The sequence below is a fragment of the Durio zibethinus genome, chromosome 14, assembly GCF_047325235.1.
Source record: "Durio zibethinus cultivar Kanyao isolate XHJ-2024 chromosome 14, ASM4732523v1, whole genome shotgun sequence".
In the NCBI taxonomy this organism is placed as follows: domain Eukaryota; kingdom Viridiplantae; phylum Streptophyta; class Magnoliopsida; order Malvales; family Malvaceae; genus Durio; species Durio zibethinus.
In genome coordinates this window covers 11579955-11602616 of record NC_143175.1, presented here as the reverse complement: position 1 = coordinate 11602616, position 22662 = coordinate 11579955, and the positions used below count along the sequence as shown (strand labels likewise).

The following is a 22662-nucleotide window of genomic DNA, read 5'->3' as shown; positions in this document are numbered from 1 at the left end:
CTATCAGCATATTTGATATATATTATTTTTTAATTTTTTGTGTTTTTTTATATAAAAAAATATTTTAGTAGGTTTTAGAATCACACAGGACATCCCAGTCCTCACCGCCTGTCTTTGACTTCATTTGGAAGCGGGCGGCCACTGCGACTCCAACCCCACTAAACCCTGATTTCCTGATTCGTTACAGTTTTATTATATCTTAATTTAATCATAGTATTTTGGTGAAGATATATTAACTTATGTTTCGAAAGAGGTTTTCTTTTTTTTTTTTTGGGGGGGGGGGGGGGGGGGGGGTTGGGGAATCATTCTTTGAAAGAGCTGAGTAATGAAAGAAAAAAAAGTAGATAAAATTTTTATAAAATGTGAATAATTTTTTTAAAAAAAATAAATATTTTATAAGAAAATTTTTTTAAATTGTTAAATTTATGTCATCTGATATTGTTATTCTATTTAATTTTTAAGTAATTTAATCAACTTGTTATATATTGCTATTATAGATTATGACTAGGCCAAAAATTAAAATAAATTCCTATATTTTCTCAAAATTTCTGAAATAACTTTATTTTGCTTTTATCACTCAATTGATTTAAAATGTTATTTTTGTTTAGTTAAATTCTTATTTTGCATGAAAACTACTAAAATCCTTTAGATAAATAGAATTTTAATTAAAATAATAATATTTAAAAAACTTAAACAAAAATAACACTTTAAATTTTTAATTAGATAAAAAATGCTTTAAGAGTTTAATAGACTATAATAAAACAGTAAAAACTTTTTAAAAAATTTTGAACAAAAATGCTCTTTATAAAAATAATCTATCACAATTTAAAATTATATAGAATTTATCAAAATTTTATATAGAAATCACATTTATGAATGATGAATTGTGATTGAACAATTGTAGAATTTTTATAAAAAAAATTGTTGGTCGATGCTCCTACGTATCACAAAGTAAGAAGTCGAATCCTTTCCTAAGAAGTATGAAAAAGACGAATTGCAATCTCTGTGCTTCAAATAAAACGACGTCACAAGGTGTACGAGTCACTCATTTACATTGTGAAAATGAAAACACAACAAATGCAAAACGAACCAAAAGAAATAAAACAACAAACCGTCATTGAAGAAACCAGGCAGCCAATCTCGGCCAGCCTTTGACAACGGAAAAAAGTATATTCTACAGCCATCTTTCTCCCTATGCATATAGATCTAATCTGCCATAAAAAACATGCTCACTTGGGGGTTGGATGTGCTCTTTCATATCACAGCTCACAGGTATGAAGGAACAAATGATATAACACTCAAAACACCTGTGCCAGCTGCACCCACAATATCGATACATATGATAGCTGTATAATACAAGCATACACCTTTAGATCTCTGCTAATTCAAGGATGTCTTTGTGCACCAGGTGGTGCTGTTGGCCTTGGGAAGTTGTAGGTGAACTCAGCATCCACAAAGTTAGGGGCCTCCACATATGGGCTCTACAATGTCAAATTGTTTCAAACAGTCAGGAAAAAAAATAATAAAAGGAGAAAATGTGGGATTCTCTAGTATTCACCTTCATCCCCCCCCCCCCAACAAATTAAAAAAGGACATATTAAGGGTATTTCTGGAAATAAACAATTTATCACCACAACATATGAAGGTATAAATCCAATATTTGCTTTTTTGAACATTAAGAACCCAGGCTCCACATCTTATGTATTACTCTAAAGCTTCTTGGTTCAGAAATTTGAGTTTAAAATTCAAAGGTTCTCTTCCTCTCTCTAACAAATTCAAATCAAATCCCAACTTCTGTGTAGCCATTTATTACAGTATGAATCATTCAAAGATGAAACACACCACTTACCACCTGATAAAATAAGATGAAAGGTCTTCAAATCCCCCTTCCATAAATCTTAAGATCAAATCCCCGATCCTCTAAATGCAACCAAAGTATGGAAACACAATATTTTGATTGCCTCTTATGTCCCAGTTAGGTAACAGCTAATCTTAAACAGTTATAATGCCATATAAAGAAATGCAGAAAAAGACCCATAGCTGTTACATGGATTAAAAAAAAAAAGTTTATTAATCAGTATAATAACCATACCTGTGATGCAAATGTAGAACAAGATAACTCTTCCTGGTTTAGGGACTTTGGTGATGCATTAGGAGAACTACCATCATAGCTTGGTTGACTTCCATCCAATTTATGTACCTCACTACTGCTTAGTACAGGTTCACTCTCGCTTCCATTCACTGACTTGGCCCTCTACATTCATACCATGGCATTTGCAAGAAAGTTCAGAAGGAATTAAGAAATAATAAGGTAAGAGAACATAAAGATAAAAGAAAAGGAGAAAAAAAATGCACACCTGGAAGATTTTACCCAGAGTTTTCAACCCCTTTGCTCGTGTTCGAAGCTCTTCCTTTTTGGAATTGTTATCTTGGAGAACCTAAAACAATAGTTTGATAGATACAAGAAACATATAACAAATATCTAACCAGTGCCATCTAACAGTCATAAAAGAAGAAACAAGTGAAACAACCATTTGACAAACACGAGAAAGGGTAGCTTCTATGTCGGCTACATTAAGCTTCCATAATGAATCAATCATCAGCTTCTTGTGAGATTGCATGTACTCTTCAAGCTCCTTCTCAGTGTAGTTTCCTTCGGCATTAAGCTGCTTCTTCATGTCCTCCTGCAGCTGAAGCAAAGCAATTGCACCTACGCCATGAAGGGAAAAAAAAAAGATGAAACACAATAATTCTTTCTGCAAAAATTTTCTTTGTAAGAAACATTAACAACACAATTGATTTTTCCTTGTTAAGGATTGAATAAAGACCCAAACTTAATCTGACAGTAGTAGAAAATCAAACGAGTTATCAACAAAACATAATTATGTGTACTAACAATTAAAGTTAGCAGCATTTACTAACCAGTTGCTGCTGTTACTTGGGATTTAATAAAGTGGCCTTTGTTTCTAAACCACTCAGCTATGAATGGCACACCCAAGTATATTGCTTTCTTCCCAAGCTCTTTTGCTGCTTGTCTTGCATATATATAACCAATTGTGTTCAACATATCAACGCCATAAGCTGTAAAACATATACGGCAAATCTATCATAACTGAAAATCAATTAAACAATCAGACATCCAACAAAAATAAAGAAGATAGTGAGGAAACAAGCATACAAAATAGATATACCTATCCTAAATTAAGAATTGTTGGCATACTTCATCCATTTTTTACCCAATTTAGAACCTTTATCCAAGCACCCCAATAGTCACTAACGAGTTAACACTAAATGGCACTAAATTGCCCCTTGTGTGTATATATATATTTATGTGTGTGTGCAAGCACTTGTAAAATGGGAAAGTCATCTGAAACAAGATCCCAAACTAGATTAAATCATCAAACTTTATAATTTCCCATTTGTGGCCCAAAAAAAAAAAAAAAATGTAACCCCAAATGCAAGTTTCAACAGATATCAATAAGCAAAACAGGCATAAAAAGATTAAAGTTCAAATCCTAGCAAATCTTAAACAGTTCAACCACCATTGCACAACAATAATAGTGACGGGTCCATTTTTAAGGGCAACTATAATTGTGGAGGGTCCATTTTTGAGAGCATATAGCAGTTTAATTTTATCTTCAATTTGGTATCAATGACTGCCCACTTTGGTAGTTTATGCAATATTTCAGAAGGCCATATCATATGAGTGCTCAAGAATCATGAAGATGTTTACTAGTAAAAATTCATCCAAGAAGATGAAGAAAGATTTCCAATTTTCTCTCACCCTGAAGTAGTTATGTATCATTGTCAGATAACAAGATATACTACCTGCATTAGAGAGCCTCGATACTTCAGCTTGCGCATGACTAACAAAGTCCTCTTTGTTTCCTTGCACATATTGATTTAGTCGATCTTTCAGTATTTCTGCAAGCTTTTCTTCTCTTTCCTTCTGAACAACCTGTAGCCAAAAACATTTTGCACAAAAAGATTTATAATATCTTTGCTAAATTGAAGGGATGCCAGCAACAACAAACACTTGTACCACATATGAAGAGATTTTGTATTACTTTGCACCAGTGATGAGGGCCAAAGGATAATATTTTATAGGTAGGTAAAACAAAGTCAAGGTTAATGAATAAACATCTTTCTGCAAATGAAAGAATACCATGAAACCAACAATCCATCATAACACTGAGAACAATTCATTGATCAATTTCACATGAAAAAAAAGAAAAGAACAGAGATATCTAACTCTTTTCTTATAACTGCCAAGATATGCATTACCTTATAAATGCTGACATTAAATAGAATATTACAGAACAAAATTAGCTTTAACACTTGCCTCTTTTTACTTTTCTTGTCTTTGAGAAAACCAAGTAAGGAGGTCAAGAACAAAAAGGTGGAAGCTAGGAGATGATACAAGTGACTTCTCATAAATTCAGTAGCACCTCACTGGCAACCAAAAAAAGATACCTAATTTTATTATTAAAAAATCAATTCCATATTTCATGAATTATTCAGCCAAATATGCACTCAAGCCTGTCAATCAGGATTGAGCAAGGTTTTATTTACCGTTGACTCTTGGACCATTGAACAAAGTTGGAGACCCCTGTACAAATCACTTGCAATGTGAGGTCTAGGAGGGTCATATGAATACAGCCTTATGATTGAACCTAGTTATTTAATAATGCATTTCTTTATCATTTAAAATTGATAAAGAAGAGAGCATAAATAATAAAATTGAAAAGAAGAAAAAAACTAGTGGAGCAACACATAGATCCCTTGAGATATCCAAGCCTGTTTGTCTTTTCATAAAATAAATTAGGAACAGAGTCCCTCCCCACCCCCCCACCCCAATAATATATATATATATATATATATATCTTAAACAGAAAACAGGAAATGCGTTTATGTTTCACTTTGAAAACTTTGGGTGGTTATTGAAAACTTGTAAAGCCAAATCTAGTTTGCCCCTATCTACAATATTGCAGCATCTATGAATTAAAATAAATGGGTTCCTAAATTGACAGTGGTGATATACATGGCACACAACCCCTTATCACCCTTAAACAACAGTCATCCTGTTACCTCCACCAAAGTAAATGTTTCTGTTATTAGTATGATTTCTCTCCTAAAATTCCAGAAACCTCGTACCTTATTTCTAGCCACTTATTTGTCCTCAATATACACAGCCAATTCATTTTGTTGTCCTGCATTAGATCTGAAACTTTCTCCCTATGACCCAATACCTGATTCCCCAAGATTTCCATGTCTAACCAAATTGAAAGTACTATTAGGTGGTTTCTGAAAATTATCCTAAAGCAGAAAAACCAATTTCAATCCTAGGTTCGAACAACAAGGGGAATTACAACTAAGCTAAAGCTAATTCACTGTTTATTAAATTAAGACTCTGTTTGCCCTATTTCTTCATTCAATAACTCACCCTGTCAGAATTGAAATTCTTAGGGTGTGTTTGGATGAGGAGGGATTTCATTTCGATCAAGGTTTTTAAAAGTCCAAAAATAAATTTACTTGTGTGGGTAAAAATAAGAGAGAATTTCAAAATTTAAATAGAATTTCAGGAGGGAACTTTTCCTCTTGAAATTCCACCTAAAGAGGTGGTTTTTCAAAATTTCTCCAAATCCACCATCTCCTTACTGCACATGACCCACCATAAATATAAGACTCAAAAAATAAAATATCATTTTATTTAAATTTGATACATATTTTTTATTTTTATTATTATTAATAACATCTATATACTTTTAAAAATATAATGATACCCATATTGCATATTTTTTTTATACATATATTTTTTATCTTCAATATCATTATTCTTATTTTATAATTATTTTTTTACCTCATCAAATTCTAATAGATTAAATTTCTTTCTAAATGAATATTTATCCAAACAAAATAATTACAAATGCTAGCATTTTGAAATGATGCATTGTAAAATATCTTCATTTCAAATTTCTTCAAAATTTCAAAATTCTCCATCGAAACGCGCTCTCAGTAAAAGTCTCTATCATCTACATACATAAATAAGAATTTTTACCCTCATTTGCTCTTGCAACTTTTTGGCATCAAACTGCTGCCCTTCCGTGAAAATGTCTAATGAGGCCATTGATGCCATAGCAAGCTGTCCTATATATTCCTCAAAAAGCTCACTACCAAAAAGCATTGCAAATATTGCTGCAGGATCAATAATTGCCTCACTGCAAGAAAGGAAAACCATCAAATAAATTCCATGAAAATAATATTACACTTTCAATTTTTTTAGACAGCCTATGAACCTTAAGATTCACATATTCATAGAATAAGAATAGGAAACTAACGTTGAGATTCCTGATTTCCCATAAGCATCATATGCTTGTCGTTGTGCCGGATCACTTAATACTTGGTAAGCCTCTCCCAACACCTGGGTAAAACTTAAAAATAAAACTTCTCAAGAAAGATTTAATACCAATATTGAGGTCAAGAATAGATGCAATGAACACAGTACAAGCAGACACTGAAACAGTTTGCACCTGACACTTACAATGTTTAAAAGGCTGCCCATATAACTGTACATTTAAACAATTTCCATCTGCCTTTTTTTGCTCTTATTGAGGATATGACGATTAGGCCTTAATTAAAGCATATTAACATAATATGATTCGCACAACTAACCTCGTATAGTGGGAAAAGGCTTAGGTTTGTTGTTGTTCTACAAGAGCACTAAGATTCAGATATAGGATCACTATTCTCTACCCAAACAGCTTTCAAGTGTTATAATAACAATAGCAGACAACTTATCAATTCATGGCATGATGATAAGAGTGACTAATTCTGGCTCAATCAAGAAAATAAAATTTTTAAGGGGTCAAGGTCCAGAAAAGAAGTTATGCTGAAATTGAACTTCATAAAATTCCTTCTTAAGACTAGGAAGCAAACAACTTAAGAAGGAGGCACCTTATATAGAACAAGGGTAAGAAATGGCAAAGAGATTAATGGTATTCATGTTAAATCACATGGCATTCCTCATTGCAATTTTCATTTTCCAAGCAGAGGTCTGCTTAATTCTGTTCTGAAAGAAATGGTGTAAAGCAAAGTGATATAAACTTTGCCAATGTTAAACAACAAAAAAACTGATCTAGTATTCCAGTCGGCAGCATTTGGCAGTGCCAAAGTCGGGTGAGTTAGTGGTGCCGAAACGTTATTTGCATGTAAGGTAGAGATGATACTAATGGCAATTACTAGCAACAGACTATGATAAGAGAAACCATTATTTTAACTATAATTTTTTGGGTGATGAACATGCAAAATGTAAGGCTTGCCTGAAAATTCTGTGCTGCTAGAGGATCATTTGGATTTTTATCTGGGTGAACCTGCCGTGCCTGCATACAATAAACAAAGTGAGGGTTTTATCTGAAAAGACCACCACCCATAAAGTGAAGAGTTGAATGCTAAAAAATGCTGAGAAGCAGTAGTGAGAGAGCTGCAACCTAATAAGGATATACTGTATATAAAAAGATGAATGAGAAAGGGGGAAATTATTAGGACTGAGTAAATAAATCTTAAGAAAAACAGGGTAAATTGGATTGTATCGACTTTCCATGAGTATGGGTAGCTCTAATTTAACGATCAAGGATGGTTTGCCGACGGATCTACCAACATTAAACATCTACACAGAAAAGATTACCCAATCTAACTGTGATGGTGAAAGCAAGAGAGAAATAATCACCTTGATATAATAAGCTTTCTTGATTTCAGCCTCTGTAGCGGAAGGGCTGACCCCTAACACATCGTAGTATTCTGTCTCCTTCACCATTCCCGATCGATGACTTGCAGTATTCTTTTTTTTTTTGTTAATTTTCTTGATTTGAAAATTTTTATTGAAAAGCGAAAATTCCCTTCCTGGTTCTTATCGGCAAGCAGATAAATAAGACCACTGCAAAGAAATATCCCTTATTTCGATAGAAACGAAAAAGAAATGTAAATTGTCGAAAGGAGAAGAAAGAAGGATCCCAATATCAGATGTTCCAAATCAAAAGTCGCGTTACGTATTTGCCGCAACTCCACGCGCAGACCTCTCATTCATTAGCGTTGACTACAGCCCGTCTGCCGCGGCTTTTTTTTTGTTTTTTTCTTTATTCTTATTATTATTAAGCTATTTCTTTTATTTTTTTTCCCTCAAGGTAAAATTAAAAACAGGTTGGGCGGCCTGATAGACCAGACCTGTAGGCCTGGCCCGACATATTTTTAAAGTCCAATGATTGACTAAATTCATAATATTATTTTATTATAATCCTTGGCCTTGCCTATTAGGGATGAAAAACAAGAAGACAACCTACTTATATTATTGTAACTATTATATTTTGTTAGATCAAAATTAAATTTATAATATTAATATTTTGCCATTTTGATCTAAGAGTTAAAAAGGTATAACATTTATACTGATGTAAGAAGATTTAAAAAAAAAAAAAAAATTTTTTTAAAATAAAAAATTAATTAAAAATTATAATATTTTATTCGAATCAATTTAATTTTTTATTTGATTTAATTTTAATTTGGATATTAAATATTTATATTAATTCAAATCAAAAAATTAAAAATTAAAAATATGTTAACTTTATTATATATTTTATTAGTTTTTTATATTTTTTAAATTTTTATAAAATAAAAATAATTATTTTATATCTAAATTTATTTAAATATATTAAAAATTATATTAAAATAATTTAAAAACTAAAACAAATTTAAAATTTGATAAATCAAATCAATAAAATTCAATTTACATGAAATCAATTATTAAAAGAATTCGATTCAAAATTAGATTGACTTTTCAAAACCTAGAATGTTATACATTAATCTAAATAACCAGACTTTTCAAAACCTGTAATGTTGTGTATTAATCTAAATAACCAAACCATCATCACCGGTATCGTTTATGTCTCAATTCATTCCAAACATAAGCAGCCTAATAAATTGAACCTTGTATTCTCCAAATCACACCTCCACCTTGCTGCTGCATGAAACTTTGAGATAGCGCTCTCAATTTCAATTTCTGCCAACTTCAGCTAAATCTTTGGAGTGAAGGCAGCTGCATAATATTCATTCCTTTCAATACATAAAAGCTTGGATCCATGCTATCCACTGTAAGCCAACTTCCATCCCAAAAGTTTAGGCTAATTTGACACAAATATAATGTTAGATCCTTAATTGAAAATCAAATCAAACATTTGATCCAAAATCAACACCTATTTAGTCATATATTCATGATTGAAAAAAAAGAGTACAGAGATAAATAAATTATATAAGGAAGATCATTTTTATCTTATAATTCACATATATATTTGCCATTGAATTTTGAGCAGTCGTAAATAATTTAGATACTTTATTAAGAGAGATAAATATATATATCAAGACCTACCCTATTGAGTAATAAGAGTTTAATACTTGCACTTTGTTCATTGCAATGAAAAACCACTCATTTATAGGCATATACATAATTGACATCAAGCCAAGATGGCGCCCACAACTCCAGAAAAAATATTGTGGGATGCTATGAACTATCAGTTTCTCAAACTAGAAAAAAATTTGGTATTTTCAGTGTATGATATGGCAACTTTCTTTCTCAAGAAACAGTAGATAAGGAAATATAATGCCAGCATGTGGTCCATAATATTTGGAAAATATAACACTGAGTCGACTTATGTTGTCCACAGCAGTACAATCACCCATCGATAGGTGAATAGATGAAAGCTTAACCAATTCGTGTCCAATCACAATGTGATTGGGGCCATAGAGCTTTTCCAATATCTGCAACCAAAAACAAAACTATGAAAATCTTGTTCAAACATCATTAATTGGAAACTTATAATAGCCCCTCACAAGGCCTTGTATAATTAATGATTAAAATGTAGGACCCAAAATAAATTTCATCGAGACTTTCTGCAAATAATGGGAAAGAGTGATCCTCCTAACCTAGCATGTTATACAATTTCCTGAATCTCATGTTAGGTAGTTTATGCGTGCACACCACCATATGGATGTAGCTTTTGGCATCTCGAGACATCTGGAAACCTACTCCTGGAAGAAGTTTTCTATATGGCAGTGATAGTGAAAGACACTTGAGTTCTAAATATACAAGTGCAATTTAGTTCTCCAAAAAGATACATGCTGTCTAGCTTGAACAACCATAAAGTTGTTGAAGATAACAGACAGCTTAAGATTCAAAACAGTCACTATTTGCAGGTCAATCAGACGAAAATTTAGAAGTAGTGCCCCAAGACTTTGATGCAATTCCTTTTTGTTGTCCTTTTCTTTATGTGCTCTATGGTCGTGATAAACAATGGCCAACACTTGCATATGATAGGTTTTTTTTTGCCAAGTGCATACAATTAGTTCAATGTGACAGCTTTAATGATAATGAGGTATATAGAAGATTTATTAGGTTTGACAAAGTCCTTGTTTACAGACATTTAAAGTTTATAAAAGAATACGATTTGGAAGCCTCTAGTGCTTATTAAAGGGGATGACTATTACTTGGGTCTCTCTTCAGGGTTAAATCAATTCTCAGACAAGTTAAAGTTGAACTGTAGTGGCAATGGCATTGGACACCATCCTAATTTTGTTTTCTAATTGTGGGCCTACTCACTCTTCCATTTTCAAAGTAAAAGCATTAATTTAGCAAAACAAAAGCCTTTAGAGATGGGGAGAACAATATCTATCCCCCCTTACAATGCCCATTTTCATTTCCTCTTCCTCTTCTCCTAACTATTATTATCTTTTCTCATTTGAACAATTCCAATAAAACATTTTATACATTTTAGCTGCACTAATATGAAATTTAACGATTATTCTTAAGATCAAAAAGCAGTGAACAAAATGACTAAAAAGTTATAACTGGTAACATAAACTAATGTTTCATCAGAGTTGAGTAGCAATATGATTCTTGCACTAGCAAACAGTTACCTCAATCGATGCTTTACAATGATCTCTTGCTGGCTGCAAATCTCCAGTGAAACAAAATGCCTTTGCAAGATTGTCCTCTGCCTGCAAAAGACAATATCATAGATGGTTAAATCTACTATTAGTGGTTGTAATTCTTATTAAACTCAGATTGGCAGAGCTTCAAGGGAGGTGTTAATAGTTAGTCAATGAAACTCACTTCTGCAATGCCTTTGTTATAAGCATGCAGTGTTGATCTTAGAAGACCAAGAGATCTCAAAGCATCTGAAAGCCTAGTACTGCAGATATCTTTTGAAGCTATCGAGTCCTGCAACCTATCAAGCAACGAACAGACTGTAGGTAAAGCAGGTATGCTTCTCTGTAGCTGGGCAGTATACATACATCCATACATTGTAAGTTAAAGCTTTACAACATAATTTAAAATGAATTAGAAAAGTACGGCCTAGAATCAACGATGATAGTCCTGATGAGTTATATTTAAAAAAAAAAAAAAGAAAATAACAGAACCAAGATCTTGCCATGTGATTCCGCAGATTCAGAAAGAATACAATCATTAACATCACAAAAGCTTTGGAACATATAAACTGCGGACCTTCTGAGATGAACCCAAGCCTTTTTAACTGCTTCACTGCTAGATGCCAAATTGCAGTAGGAACCACATTTCAAGCAATACCCAGAATCAATACGGAGGCAATTACGTGTTTCATCAAGTGAAATGTGAGCCACTTCCTTGATGTGAATATCATTGAGGTCGAGTACCTGGAGATATAATGATAAAGTTACATGATCCATCTGATGAACTCTGCAGAAACCAACAAAATTCCCCCACAAATGGGCTACAGATTACATAATAATGTTTACAAAAATAATACGTGCTTTAATTCAGTCTCTCATAAAAGTTCAATAATTAATTAAGAAAAAGTCATTCCTGCAGCAATATTCATCTATTATTGGCACTTGTCGAATACTAATTAGGTCTTAACCATTTATACATAGGAATTTAAAACAAATATTTTATTTAGTATTTAGCATAACTCCATCAGTTGAAAATTTTGTGGTCGAACAGCTAGGCCGTACTCGTTGTTTTACTTTATAGCTGATGCTTACTAAATTGCACCAAGAAGATACTAAAGTACCTGCAAATGAGAATCAATGCTGATTGTTTCTGGAATTTTAGGTTTCTGCTTTTCACAGTTAGCCACGAGATTATCTAAAACCACTCCAGAACAATTTGGATTAACACAACAAAATCCACTAATTACAAGATCAGATGCATTCACTTCTGAACAACCACGGCACCAACATCGAAAAAAGTACCCTTCTTCAAGAAATCTAAGGCGGTCTTTACAGTCCCATTGCCCAACCTGTAAAATAAAACTCTAAATTAAGAAATTGATCTTGCTCTGTTTGCAACAGATTCGATGTAACACAACCCTAGAGAAAAAAGTAACGTCACCATTCCCTTCCCTTGAGAAAATGTGTATGCGTGTGCGTATGAGAGACAGAGAGTACCTGTGGACCATAAGACAATTCCAGGGGACACCCTCCAGCCACAAACTCTGTTGCTCTTATCAAGAGAGAGCGTGAAATAAAATATGCATGAATGTTTGGCTGGCAGGAATGGTTGAACAAACTGGCAGCTTTATAAATAGCCTGACCTACTCTGACCTGGGCAAGACACAAACTAATCAAAAGATGGCACATGTTTAGTAACAAATACAAATTTAAAGGTATCACTTAACGTGCAGCGAGTGAGAATAAGTGAGAATAATTCCCAATGGGTGTCATGATACAGTTTGGAAGGAATTTTTAAAATCAAACTGAAAAGTTTGACTCCACAAATTGAAACCAAACTAAACCAAATTAAACATCCAAATTAAATCAATTCAATTTGGTTTGGTCAGCTATTCCATTGAGGACTTTAGTTTACTCAGGTTTTCCTTTCAAATGCCTAAATTTCAAATTTCTACAATGCCAATGCAATAAACAATCATAGAAATAAATACTTAAGCAAGTATAAAGTAATTCAAATAAAAATTAATTGCATAGGTACAAATATTGATTATATAAAATAATATTTGGTTTGGTCTAAAAAATCGGAAAACATCTAAACCAAAACAAAATGGCAATTGTGGTTAGTTTTGAAACCAATCTAAATTTCTATGCATAGGAACTAAATGAAAGTGATTGATCATTTGGGTATTTTTGGTTTATACCAAATAGTGACCCTTGTCTAAGAGTATATATAGGAAGCACCACTAAAAAGGATGGAGGATTCAATTGTAGCATCTCGTGGCCTTGACTATGAAGGAATAACTGCATTTGGAAAAAAAATGCTTAAGGATATTTCTCCTTACCAATGAGTTGGGTAAGCATGTTTCTTCTGATGGCCCTAGATGATGGATTTAAATAATTTGGTGAGAAAGAATTTAAGCTCTATTGATTTTTTACAGTCTTCTGGGGGTAATAGGTTGATTAATGAAATATCCTTAAAATACCCCTTAAACGTATATGAGTTAGAAGGCACCCATATGTGGCTCTTCTAGGTTGGACATTGATATAAGCATAAAATGCCCCTTCAAAGGATATAAGGTGAACTGGTGAAGCACATATTCAAGTTTCCAAGGTAACTGGTGAACAAAATAGCAACAAAATGAAAAAGAATAAAATCATCTACATGGTTTTGTAATAGATCTATATATACAACTACAAGTAAAGAAAGAGAATATCTCAACCCTCGTTCTGGAGATCACAATGATAACTTCTCCAAAAAAACCCCAATCAATCAATGCACCAAAAATGGAGATTTTATCTAAAGATGCTTTGCCAAGAAATAAACCAAGATCTCTGTTTCTCAGTCCACCTAAATGACAAAATCTGAGGTCCATATGATGTGGCACCAACAATAATTAAACAGAATAGCAAGATACCAAGCAAATTTAACACTTGGGATATCCCAATATATAATCTAGAATTTCTTATCAAACCTTAAAACTCAAGTCTCAATAACAAGTCTGAACCATATCAAGTATCTGACAAATTCCATATTTGTCTGAAAATTCATTTCAATATCAATATCCAAAATCCCAATTTCTCAATCACCAAAGCTAACCCTCAAGTATCTGAAGGTAACCTATTCATGTGAGCACCACAAAGCACTAACATAAGCCCAGACAAAGAAAAGAAGGCAATGAAGTCAAAACCAAGGTTTAAAAATCAGTATCAGTGAATGTATTGCAACCTTTACAATAAAAAAATATTGATGGATGTAAAGATATAGATAGAAATTCTAAAACAAGGATATTCAAAACATTGAAAATGCTAAAGGAAATTTTATAATGTATTTATACTTATTTTAAAATAATAGTACTACATATATGATATGTGAAAAGATAGTGAACAAAGAACAGAGCAGCAATATGTTAAGCGAATTGCCATAAATAATTTCTAATGTAGAATGCATCTATCTACAACACAACAACAAAAAATTAACTTTTATCACATTTAAATATAATTACATATGTTAATTATAGAAACTAAACTTAAATAAAACCCAGAGATTGGCTTTTAAGAGGATCGGAGGCCAACAAAGGACATTTCTTGTTCTATGGTTTTCTGGGAATTTAATTCCAAGTCCAGCACCAAGGTCATTTTTTTAACAGACAATATCCAAAAATTATTTTATTTTTAATTTAAAACACTTGTCTATATTATAGGCATTCCTTCTTTGGGCCTTTCATACAACCGACCCCAGAGTTATGGGATATAAGGCTTAGTTTGTTCCATATTATAAGCAACACCTGCCCCAGAGTTATGGGATATAAGGCTTAGTATGGAACAGTTATGGGACATAAGGCTTAGTTTGTTCCATATTATGGGCAACACCTGCCCCAGAGTTATGGGATATAAGGCTTACTTTGTTCCATATTACATGCAACACCTGGATTAACCATCCATTTTATCCTCCCACGCTGCTCCTTTACCTCAACTTTTCTTCCCTCTTCTTTCTCTTAATTCCTTTCTTTCCTTTGTCCCTTATGTTTCTTTTTTGTAGCTATTTTTTCTTATCCAACCTTTCATCAGTCACGGATTTGAATAAGTTATTCTTTTCTCTGGAAAATAGACTTTGCTGAATTTTCATGAAGAAATTGATACATCTCTGATACTTTGGCAATATCACCCAGAATTATGTCAAATTCTATTATCATTTTGCTGAAATATTACCAATATTCACTTAGTCCACAAATATCCGCTAAAATATTTATATACCTACAGATTGCTATCCAAAATTAAAAAAAAAAAAAAAAGAATGTCGGAAAATAGATCAGAGCCCCTTGACATGTGATACATTGGCAATGTTGCTAATATTTCAATTCCATGGACCAGACAAAATAAAGCAAACTCCACTATAAAAGTCCTTGTTTCTAAGTTTTTACCTAGCACAGGTGCACCTATAATATTCAGACAGTGGCAATCCATTACCATAAGAAAACCAAAATAAATCCAACAGACCACCAACCAAACCCGATCATATCAGTCGTATAGAGGTCAGAAACTCAGAATGGACTTAAGATCCCATTACAGTTCATCATTAGGAATGCCCAGAAACAAAAGGAAATATAAATAACAAGCCATTAAAGCTTTCAACTATGAATTGAAGTGAAGGAATGAAAAGCAGGTTATTGAAGAATAAGACCAACAAAAAAAAGGTACTTAAAGGGAAAGAATGACAAGCATACAGTAAAACAAACCTGTTCCACACTACTAGCTGCCTCTGCCTCACCAGAGGAGAACTTTTGAAGCCAATCTTGCTGGTCATAAAAATCACTGGATTTCATACGAACAATTGCCATAGAATTCACTCTAATTTGAGATAGAAGTATGACAATCTGCATATGAATCGCAAAACAGATCCCAATAACTAAACATGATCAGTTATGCAGTGAAGGAAATGAGGCCATATCAACAGTCCAAACATGCAAAATATCAAATCTTTGGGCAGAGCCAACATGTGCAAAGTACTGATTGAAACCACGTAGGTAATCTGATGCAGAACTTAATGATTGAATGGAAAAATGGGAAATGCTAACTGAGACATAAACACATTTTTAAAAAGTTGCTGTAACCAGTCTATGTGTCAAATACTTAGAGGGCAAAGACAAAATATTCAGCATGTAGAAAATTAACATGCTGATTTCCTGGTTATTGAAACCATTTAACATATGCATAGCATGTATGAGAGAGAGAATGGGAGAGAGAAATGAATTGAATCTGGCAAGTAACTTTATGGTCTTGTTTGCTTTTGCACCAATAACTTGCACGTCAGCCATATGACCAAGTGAAGCGAAAGGTGATGTAGGTTGCAGTCATGTCAAGTAAACACCTTGACTGAGAATGTATAGATAAGTCTTGAAATAACTCCTGGTGATATATGAAAATAAAGCTAGCTCCAAGAATCCTCACATTAAGTAAAAAGGATTTCCATCCCTTCTATTGCTTTCTGAATTGTTTGGGAATGGATTCTCCATCAGTTTTTATTTATTTATTTATTTTTATTTTTAGGGTTCGGTTCAGATTTAAGAAGGCGGGAAACTTTAAGTCTCATAGTCTCACTGCTAAGATGAAAGGATACAAAAATATAATGGCAGTTGTAAGAAGAGATTAGAAAAGTACACCAAGAATATAGTAGTAAGAAAAAATCGAGATTGTAGTACAATTTCTCATCAAATGTAAATAACTAACAGAGAGAGAAGGATTGAGAGGACCTGTGATGTGGAGTCTCCATTTATTGACAGTTCAGAACAGTAAGAGTGCTGGAGACAAAACAACAATACAATGGAATATATGTGTAGTTCCAATTTGCTTTCTGGCAGCATTTTTGAATAACTCTCACAAAGCCCCTACAAGGAAAAAACTACAGCCCATAAGCTGGAAGGTCAACCCATGACATAATAGTTATCCACTAACAGAATTAAAGTCAACATCAAAATTAAACTTAAGGGATATACCAAAGTTTCCAAAAGATTAGGAATCTCAGTAAATTGTCCTTTCTGCTCTAAAGATTTCACTACTACTCGACCAGCCAGAACTACATCCGAAGGCAATATTGCAGGCCAGTGAACACCTTGACATTCATGTTTATGTTCTGGAATGCAATCAAGTTTGGGATAGGAATTACTCCCTACAGTTATATCTGGAATATTCTCTTCCATACAGTTGGACTTCTTTTCATGTATGTTAATTTTACTTGAATAATTGACATGTATTTGTCCACCTGCTCGCACTTGGCAATGCTGGGAACAGTACAATGGCAACGAACACGAAATACAGGGGATTGTATCTGCCGGTAGTTCATTCAAGCAATAATGGCAATGAGTTTCCCTGCAGTGCTTCAGAATGACCTGCATATTGTATGGTCAGGTAAAAGTTATATTTCTTATTAGCAAAATTGGAAGTTCCCACAGTGAGAGGCTGAGGGATGTACAAAATGAACCAAGATATTAAATCAAACTGAAGTGAGAAACCTTAAAGTTAAGTATATAGATAGTAATTTTTTTTATTACTTTTAAGACATAAGTTATTGTATAGCCTCATACATTGCTACAAACCGCACCCACATTTAAACCAAAAAGAAAGAACCGCTCAGTATCTCTAATGTTGGCCTAAATCTTTCAGTTTAATTTTCCTCCCTCCGTTCTAAGTCCTAAACTCTTTTTCACAAAAAAAGTAACTTATGGAAAGACAAGCAAATATACACAAAGAAAAGAAACAAAAGAACAAAACTGTGGGATTCTCTCTCATTTTAATTCCATTTTCTGTTTCACATCAAGAGAATAGGAAATCTGCCTATGTGCCTCATGTGGATGGCTAGAGCTTGGTAATGTACAATGAATTGAATCAAGGGGAGGTAAAGTATAATAATGCTCTAAGCTCATGTGGTAAACAATAGCGCATTGAAGTAAACATGTTATGACCTTAGATAATAAAGTTAATGAATTAAATCTTTAAGGTAGTAAAGTGCAATGCTCAAACCACAAGAAAAGAGGTAAATACCATCCAATATTATTCTACTAAGTGAAAGATGCAAAGAGGACACCGTACACTATAAAAATGATATTTCCCAGGACCAAAGCATTTGTACAGAAAAATAAGTATATTTGATGAAGTAAGTTTCTAAGTACTCATTAAGCAATGCCTACTCAAATTTAAAACCATTTAAATAAAATGATAAAACCTACAATAAAATATATAAAGCAAAAAATATAATATGTTCATACCACAGCATAAGGTTCTTCAATATGAATCAAGGAAGCTTGAGGAATGTCAAATTTTGAAGCCATACCCCTTCCTTTGTCTGGTGTTTTGACACAGTGTAGTTTTATTTGTTGTGGCACATCTGACAGATGATTTGAAAAATCAATAATTTAAAAAAAAGAAAAAAGAAAAAGGAAAAACAAAGCACCTTGTGCTACAATTATATATCAAAAAAATCAAGAATGCAATAAAGATTGATAAACAATCATTAAAGTAACCACAAGGCAGATCACAAAGTTCTGATGCTTAATGAAAGTTATCAATCTACAAAGCCTCTACAAAATGTCTGCGGGCAGTAATAACCTGTTTATTGATTTTATAAGCAAATATAATTCTTCTCTGCAAAGGATTGCAACAATCATGACAAACAAGTATAAGTATTTCAATATTCTCTATAACTTTTCAATGATAAGTTATTAGTATCACACTTCAGTTTTAACTAGAAAATGTACTATCGAATACCACATGTTTGGCAACATGTGAAGGTAAAATATGCATGATGCAGCCACCTTTGACAATGGATGTCAACAGACATTAGAACCAGTTCATACCTACACGTTTAGAAACAGCTGAATGTATACATAAAAATAAATTAATAAATTATCACAGTGATGGAGAAGAAAAGCTTTAACAAGAATACAAATGAAGCACCATGTTGCAAATTTTTATTATATTAGATGAAGAGGAAAAATGAAATCTTAAAGAAGGAGACTCATCCTGGGTCCATCGATACCAACAATCTAGCATTGAAAGACGGAACAAAGAAGGGTGCTCAAAAGGGAATATAATTATAAATTAACTGTCTGGCACCCCTCTTTGGCATGACTCTTAGAGGTCAGTGAAGAGAAGCCTAAACATTTGGCAATTTATCTCCTTCTTCCTTTTAATTAAGTTCTCAACCATATTTGACCCACAATTAGCTTAAAGTGTTGCCTTGCACCCTTGTAGACGGCCTCAAACTGATGTAGGACATCTTGGAGAGCTAGGGTTTAAAGTTGAATTGCAATCTGAAATCCTTCGGAAATTTAAAAAAAAAAAAGAGGAAAAGAGAAGAAAATATCCCTATGGATATCACCCAGGGTTCCTAGATTGCTTCACACAAACAAGATGAAGAAAATAAAAGATTAGTGGAACCCATCCAAGGATTTAGAGTAAACAAGTAGATTCGGCAACTCATACTACATATTTTATGGCACACATCAGGAGAAACGAAAATTTTAGAATGTCAGGTCCTTCATGTTACACAGAGATTTATATTAAGTTTCGGCTGAAAAAGAATTTAATAAAATGGTCATAGACAAGGAAAATATGTAAAGAGTAAAAGGATTGGTTATTGACAAAAAATAGAAAGGGAAATCATAGATATATAAGTGCTGAGCAATGGCTACCATCTTACCTGGGATTCCTACACTTTTCTGGCTTTTGTGAACTGATTTAGCACTTTTATTCTCATGATGCCGTGCAAGTATATCCAGTTCATTTTCTATCTGTTTCTTTCCCCCTAGTGATGGCTCCATATTCTTAGCAACAGTTAAGTCATGGACCGCATCTTCAGAATTCCCCAAAGTAGCATTCACCTTACCTCTCCTATACCACGCCTACAATAAAGTTATGTCACTGCCACCAGAAACTGCTAAGTAGTTTGGTGGAATAAGAACAAAAAAGAAACAAATAACAATCACAATAGGAAAGGAAAGAACTGGTATATGCACTTTGGCACCAAAGAAAGCTACATCCATGCCATGAATGATGGAGAAATTTCCATAAAATACGAGATATAAATTGTGTCTCAAATCAAACAAGCCAAACCAAGTTGCATAAACCCTTCTACACAAATTTAAAAATCTTGTGTTTCACCCCTCTATCCTATGTCTCTTTTTGACAAAATCTCATAGCCCATTGTTCACATTTTGATATTCACTGTCACCACATAACCCTAAGTTCAGTGCTACTTTGGAAAGCAAAATGCGATTGAATGTGAAGAAGAGTGAAGGAATGAAAAGGCCATAGGTAATTAAATTAATGTCAGCAATTAATAACTGCAAAGTATTTGAAACTGAGTCTGGGAAGCAGCATATCATATATACCTTTGGATAGGAAGGAGAAATGTCTAGAGCCCTGCTGCAATCTCGAAGAGACTCCATTGACAGGCCCATTTTCTATACAGTAGAAAACAAACATGTTAGGAAAATTAAACATTGGGGAAAGAATCATTTTGCCTTTAGCAGTGAGAAGTGAGAGAGAGACTCACGTGAAATAAAGAAGCTCGATTTAAATACAATGTTGCAACAAGATTTTTGCCAATGTCTTGGGCGTCAATGGGAGAAAGACGAAGCGCCTGTTAGTTGATGTGTTGAGGGCAGCATCAGCAAGAAAAGTTTTGGATTTTATTTATGGAAATTCATTAATAGAGTTGAGAGGCAGTAAAGACCTGAGAATAGCAACGCAAAGCCTGGGAGTGATCTCCAGAGGAATAGCATTGATTTCCCTTTTGCTTCAAGTCCAAAGCAGCCTCCTTGTTCTTACCACAAAGACCGGCCTGGGTCTTGGGGTCTGCTGTCAACTCTGCTATCAAATGATGAAATTGCGGCAAACTGATAAACAAGTGAAGCAGAGAAGATGATAGTGAAGGAAGATCATCAGTACTGCTCTCCGCCACCCTCCGCTTCAGGCTTTCTGGAACCAAACATTTAAGCTTCTCCATTTACGAATCGTCCCCAGCCCCAACCCAGGCCTTTTCTTTTCTGCCTGCTCCACTTGAGTGTTTCATGTTTTGCTTTTGTCACAATAACTCATATTTCTCTCCTCCTTAGACACGGATCGTCATATTTTACTAAACTTTGTTAAGGCGGAGGAGAATAGAACCCAACCTAAACCCTAAATTCATCTCAAATCCACTCAACTCAAACGAGCTCGTTATGAATGATGACCAAAATGAATTTAAAAAAAAAAAAAACTAATCCAAAATTATTTCAACTATAATAATTTTATCTTTTAAAATGTTTTGTAATTTAATTAATTAAAAATACCTAAATATAATACAACTATTTTACATTTTAATAATGTAATAATAAAAAATATATATAATCTTTTTCCTTTACGAGTACTTCCAAATATATCACAATTTTTGCTTTTCACACTCTCTATTTTATTCAAAAAATTTTATAAGTGAAATTATTTATTTTTTTTAATTTTCAAATATCAATATTTGGTAAGTTTTATAATTTTTTAAAAATTCAATTTTAAAAAATTATATAACTTGTTAGAAATGAATGCTAAAAATATAGAAAAAATTAAATAAATTTTAAATTTTAAAATTAATAAAATTTTATAATTTTACTATTTTGATCTTAAAAAAATAAAATTTTATGAGATTCTAATTAAATTAAGAATAAAATAGTAAATGTGATTCTTTTATAAATTTAAAATATTATTTTTTAATAAATATTTTTTATCAATTATTAAAATTATATAATCTAACTTAATTGAATTTCTTATAGAAATTTTTTCATCTATTTATCACGGTGAATTTTTCAGTCAGCATATTATATTTTAATAAAATTATATATTATTCCATAGTACAACATCAAAAAGTTTCAATTTTTATATGTTAATCAGATCTAATAATTCTTTCATTATCCTTGATAACATGAAAAAATAAAATATTTAATTCATAACATTTTATTCTTTTTTTATGATTAAAATGATAAAATTAATTTTTTTATTAATTTTGAAATTTATGATTTTTTAATAATAATTTTTTTATTACACTAATTAATAAAAAGATTTAATAAATTTTTTTGTAATTTTTCTTAAAATTTCAATATCCCCCTAAGAAAATGGATTTCCAAAGAGTTATAACTTTCCGAAAACCTATTTTTAGTAAATTATATAATTTTTCATAAAATAATTTTTGAAAATTTATAAAATTTATTGAATATGGATATCAAAAAAATTATAAGAAAGATAATTAAGTAATTTTATTTATAACAAATTTTAAAAAAATGAAGTGTGAAAAGTGGAAATGGCGATACATTTAGAAACTCCTTTCTTTATTTTCTTAATTTTTAAGCAAACATAATAAATAAATCCTAAATTTTACTCTTTTAGTTAAATAAACTCATATACTTTTATTGTATTTAAATAAATCATTAAACTTTAATTTGTATCTAAATAAATATTTATCTTTTAATTTGTATCTAAATAACTTTTAATTTTTACCTAATTAAGTTCCAACCATAAATCAATCTTTCCTTTTAAATAAAGTTTTATTTAGATATAAATCAAAGGATAAAAATTTATTTAAGTACAATAAAAGTACAAGAGCTAATTTAAAAAATGTTAAATAGTTCAAAGGATTTTTATTTAGTATTTTAACCTATTTTTAATTTT

At 32.3% G+C, this 22662-nt stretch overlaps 2 protein-coding genes across 8 annotated transcripts; both read right to left on the bottom strand.

Annotated features, from left to right (window-relative positions):
- Nucleotides 1–979: 979 nt before the first annotated feature.
- LOC111293704 (chaperone protein dnaJ 10-like) lies at nt 980–8144 on the bottom strand. Of its 2 annotated transcripts, XM_022886584.2 has the most exons (10): nt 7727–8144; nt 7320–7379; nt 6339–6421; nt 6059–6218; nt 3829–3958; nt 2923–3081; nt 2532–2710; nt 2358–2438; nt 2093–2254; nt 980–1481 (listed from the first exon to the last, which is right to left on the bottom strand). In XM_022886584.2, the coding sequence occupies exons 1-10, from the start codon at nt 7811–7813 to the stop codon at nt 1386–1388; spliced, it is 1197 nt and encodes a 398-aa protein (XP_022742319.1). In that variant the 5' UTR covers nt 7814–8144; the 3' UTR covers nt 980–1385. The 2 variants fall into 2 exon arrangements, with proteins under 2 accessions (XP_022742319.1, XP_089599651.1); XM_089743525.1 differs by lacking the exon at nt 2923–3081 and having other exon boundaries at nt 7727–8104.
- Nucleotides 8145–9362: 1218 nt separating this feature from the next.
- On the bottom strand, nt 9363–21185 carry TPR9 (Tetratricopeptide repeat (TPR)-like superfamily protein). Of its 6 annotated transcripts, XM_089743522.1 has the most exons (15): nt 20702–21185; nt 20522–20608; nt 20358–20429; nt 19667–19868; nt 18234–18352; nt 17231–17357; nt 16965–17101; nt 16722–16856; nt 15708–15845; nt 12469–12624; nt 12093–12320; nt 11549–11715; nt 11156–11270; nt 10960–11040; nt 9363–9804 (listed from the first exon to the last, which is right to left on the bottom strand). In XM_089743522.1, the coding sequence occupies exons 1-15, from the start codon at nt 20972–20974 to the stop codon at nt 9592–9594; spliced, it is 2250 nt and encodes a 749-aa protein (XP_089599648.1). In that variant the 5' UTR covers nt 20975–21185; the 3' UTR covers nt 9363–9591. The 6 variants fall into 6 exon arrangements, 4 of the variants coding, with proteins under 4 accessions (XP_089599648.1, XP_022749270.2, XP_089599649.1 ...); XM_022893535.2 differs by having other exon boundaries at nt 16965–17357; XR_016327521.1 differs by having other exon boundaries at nt 9420–9804; nt 11156–11320; nt 16965–17357.
- Nucleotides 21186–22662: the final 1477 nt, after the last annotated feature.